Source organism: Charadrius vociferus, unplaced genomic scaffold (assembly GCF_000708025.1).
Source record: "Charadrius vociferus isolate BGI_N301 unplaced genomic scaffold, ASM70802v2 scaffold125, whole genome shotgun sequence".
Lineage (NCBI taxonomy): Eukaryota > Metazoa > Chordata > Aves > Charadriiformes > Charadriidae > Charadrius > Charadrius vociferus.
The window spans coordinates 1,843,598-1,847,989 of NW_009649036.1; the positions used below are offsets into that span (position 1 = coordinate 1,843,598).

At 45.8% G+C, this 4,392-nt stretch overlaps 1 protein-coding gene across 1 annotated transcript in view; it reads right to left on the minus strand.

Moving 5' to 3' along the window:
• Window positions 1-612: 612 nt before the first annotated feature.
• Window positions 613-4,392, minus strand: part of KCNMB4 (potassium large conductance calcium-activated channel, subfamily M, beta member 4) — an 11,961-nt gene continuing 8,181 nt past the window's right edge. The window contains exon 3 of the mRNA XM_009887831.1: window positions 613-781. Within this exon, the coding sequence (XP_009886133.1) occupies window positions 613-781 (169 nt within the window). The remainder of the gene's footprint in view (window positions 782-4,392) is intronic.

Genomic DNA, 4,392 nt, shown 5'->3' on the forward strand with positions numbered 1-4,392 from the left:
ATGAAAAATTTTGTCTAGACAGAAGTTAAAGTTTGAATTTTAAAATGAAGTTCTACACAGCGAAAAAACCAAAATCATCACAGTTATTTTTGTCTGAAAGCTTTTTTTTAAAAAAAAAAAAAAACCAACAACCAACAGCAAGGACAGAACAAAGGTTAAAAATAAAAAACAAACCCAAACAACCAAACTTTATTATTTTGGAAATGCAGTCTATCACAAAGTAAATATTTTAAATATTTAGTATTAAACAATCGTAAAGATCACTTTGTGGAGATGAAATGAGCGACATCGGAGGGTTTTATAAACTGTCTCTCGATACCACGAGGACCTGGATAGCTGCTGTTCGGGACTAACAGCGCACAGCATATTTGGTGCAGTGTAGATTCTTTTTTGGTACAATATACTTATTTACTGTCATAGCAGAAGAAGCAATTAGCTGACATTTCATGAGGCAGTCCCCCAAGAATAATCCTGAGGCAAGAGCAACTCCACCGTCAGACGAGACAGTGGAAGGAGGTGCAGCTGGGTGACCCCACAGGCCTGCAGGTGTGTCGAGTTGCCCCACTTGAGATCTTCTTGCAGGGTTTTCTTTTCTGTGAGCAGCCTTGCTGTTTACAAATGCTTCTTCTTTTTTATTGCCTCTGCCCTGACAGCCAAGCTCTTGGCACAGATGGTCAGGACCACGATGAGCACTCCAACCAGGAACGTAACCAGAGGCCAGAGGAAGCAGTGCAAGAGGACAGTCTCATCGTGGGTGCGCTTCAGCATCACATCGTCTGGCCTGCGAAAAGGAGGAACAGAAGAGGGAGAAAACATAAAGCAACTTGACATCATCAATTCATCATAAGTGGAAAGCATCTGCCATGGAAACAATAAAAGTGTTTTATTTGCAACAGTGTTAGAAAATGATTAAGTGGAACATTTCGTTCACTGCTTTTGTTTGCCTGTCTGTCACCAGCACTCGTGGCAGGCCATGAGGGCTTCCCACTTGCAGTGTTTACAGGCTAATAAGTTCATTCAAACAAACAAACAAACAAAATAATAGAAAAAGCATTGGTACTTCCGATCTTCTGGGGGTTGTGGTCATCACAAATAGCCGTGAGAGATACAATATCACACTGTGGATTTAAAAACCACTCCAACGAAAGCATAATCCAAGGCAACAGGTATACATATCTACCTCAAATGGCATCAGACACTGTGCAATGAGTTTAAAGTGCAATTAAAATTTCCCTTTTAGCGTTGAGCCCTGATGTGTCCATGGGGCTACCTGGAGGGTTCTGATGAAGCCCTGGCTGTGGTCTGGGTCTGGATGGAGAGCCAGTCCCTGTCCTATGTGCTGCACTGCTGGTGGCCCAGGCTAGCCCAGCCACACCAGCAGGCAGGGGTCTGCATAAGACCTACCCCAGGAGGGTTCCTGCCCAGCCCCGGAGTGCCGGAGGCTCCCGACTCAGCTCCTTTCCAGCAGAAGCTACTTCAGCAATAAGCTGTGATTTGGTACTGCAAACACCAGCTGCTCAGTGGACTTGAGTCTGCTCCTACAGGCACAGTTTGGGGAGCCTGCCCTGAAGAACTGACTCCCCATGGCTCCACCAGCAGCATCTAACACACAGTTATGGTTGGGTCTGTGATGGATTTCCAAGGGGAAACAGAGAGAGGAGAAAAGCAAGGAGGAGGCATCTCAAGAGGCTTGGAAATTCAGCCATGCCACATGTCTGAAAGATCAGGTGTCCATCTGCCTCTTCCAAGTCTGGGAAGTTGGTTGGGAAATCTGATGGCAATTTTTGTTCAGCTCTGGCTCTTTCTGCTCTCCCTGTAGTTTAACAGAGTTATTAAATCAGTCTCATGGAATTTGCATTTTGCTGCTGCTTTCCCATCTAAAGAGACATGCAGTCTGCTGGAAAACTATCTGCAAAGGAAAGAAACAAAACTGTCTCTAATTAGGAAAATATATATAGTCTTGACTCATATTGGTCCTCATTTGCATTGAACACTCCCATCCCACGTTGCTTCATCAATGCTACCTGACACTTCTTGGAGCAACAAACCTCACAGCCTAAAATCCTGGCAACCCCGGGTCATCCAGCCGGGTTGTTCAGCTCTCCTAACGCGGTGGCACATGGGAACAGATACCTGTGAGATGACTGTGCTGTCTCTCCCCCAACAGCTGCGTCCTGATCAGAAAGCAGCGCTAAGAAAACATTCCCTGTAGGGGAAACAAGAAGACACTCTTTTACCTTCACCGAGAAGTTAATTAATGGAGATGCCCACAAATCTACAGGGGTTTATCCATCTTAAGGAGCAGGTGAAGTCAGACCACTAGGCTACACCTGAGCCCTGATTTAATTGCACTTGCATTTGCATTTGCAGGTCTCTCCTCCAAAATTGCTGTGGAGGTTCCTCTGCACAGTGCCAGTCTGCAAATCCCCAAGGCCAGCACATCACGTCTCTCTTTATTTGTGTAGTAAGGAGCAGAAAAAGACTTTGATTATGAGCAGCTCAGCTATATAAAAGTTGAGACTCAGCAACATAAAAAATGATCAAAAGAAACCCAGGTGTACTCAATAGTGGGACACATGAAGTCTGCTCAACCGAAATCCTCCAGACACATAATCAGGCACATGTGGAGACCATAAATTGATAAAATAATATTAACTTTATGGGCACAAACCCACCAGCCTGTGCCATATAAATGACAGCACCTGAACAGAAAAATCCTTTCACAGGAGGTATAATACTGCTTCCCTCATATTTACTGTATCATCATCTGTGAATAACAGAGTGCTAATTGGGAAGGAGGCCATAAGTAGACAGCATTCAGTCCTCGCAGCTCTCAGCTTACAAGTGACATTGATTTTTAAGTATTTTTTTAAAGCGGATACTAATCAAAGAGTTCAAAAATAAGGGGCAAGCAAACAAACTAGAAAATTGGATTACATTAAAGAAAAGAAAGTATGATTGGAGAGAGCAAGATATCCTTTTGATTGAATCTTAGATATTTTGGAAAACATCTGTACCAAAGCTAGCAGCGATGGATGCCAAACTCTCATTATAGGTGTGACTGTAACTCTTGCAACTTAGTAATTTAAAAGAGTTTGGAAAAGAGTCAAAGACTTACAGAGGCCTTTAATGAAGCCTCAGGATGAGGTCTGGGTTCAGATGGATATTATTGGTATTCTTAGCTACAGCGAGAGTCCCTGTGCAATTCCTCCATGGCAGAAGGTGTGTTGGAATTCAGTCAACTGCTTACAGCATCTCTTCAGACAACGCATCAAGTCATGACTGGGGCCCCCAACAATACATCATTAAATGACTATTGGCACTGCATTTAAGACATTAAATGCCCCTCTTTAGCCAAGGGGAGGGAGAGAGGCTCCTGGAGGGTGATCTGACACACAGGAGAGCTCAGGGACTCTCCAGGGATGTAGCCGCTTGGTGCTGACTCCTGACACCAAACAATGGTGGGACAAATCTCTGCCTTGCTACTACTTGATTTAATCTGTATGGTTATTCTGGAAGGGCTACCGAGCTTTCAGCTGGTCTTTATCTTGTCCCAAAATTGACTTTCCTGTGCAGATAAGCACTGCTGGACCCCAGGAGTGAATGAGAAAAGCTAATAAAGCCAGACAGCACTGCCGGCAGGCAGAACGCACACTCCTGGATAGCAATGTCCTGGTTATCTGCCTGTAACAACCCAAGGAAACTTATCAAGATCAACTTTGGCAGCATATGATGCCATTTCTTCATCAGGACCAGCCCCTTTTTCCTGCATCTGCTGACCCGCGCGGAGATGTCGCAGGGCACAGGGGAGACCACTGGGGAGTGCTGGGGCGGCAGGAGGAGGCAGCAGAGGATGGTAGCCTGGGCTCAGCAGTGCCCAGTTAAGGAGCCCTTCCCTGCAGATCCACCACTGGAGCTGATAGCAGTTATGGAAAGCTTTCCAGAAAACAGCTTAGAGGGTGTAATGGCAGCAGAGGGTCCCACTGAGACTCAGCTTTTACAGTAGAGGGAAAGACCTGAAGAGGGGTTATTGAAAAAGAAAATGGTTACTATTTTCTTTTACAAGATAACTCCTTTTACCTCTGCTTTTTGGTGCTGAGATTGCAAACAACAGCAAATAACAGCTTCCAGAGCATGGAGGGACAATCAGCCCTGCTGTACCCTCATGACATTGCTGCATGAGACCCTGAGCCCACCAGTCTGCTGCCACTGCCCAGGGCTGGTGCCAGCAAGGACCCCATGCAGCCAAGGTGGCCAGCATGACCCAAGAAGGACCATCCAGGCTGAGGAAAACACCCCTGACCAGGAAAAACACCCCAGTGGCACGTGGGTTACACTGGACTTGCAAGTCCACAGCGAGAGCAGCTGGAGGAGCCGGGGCTGGGCAGCCAG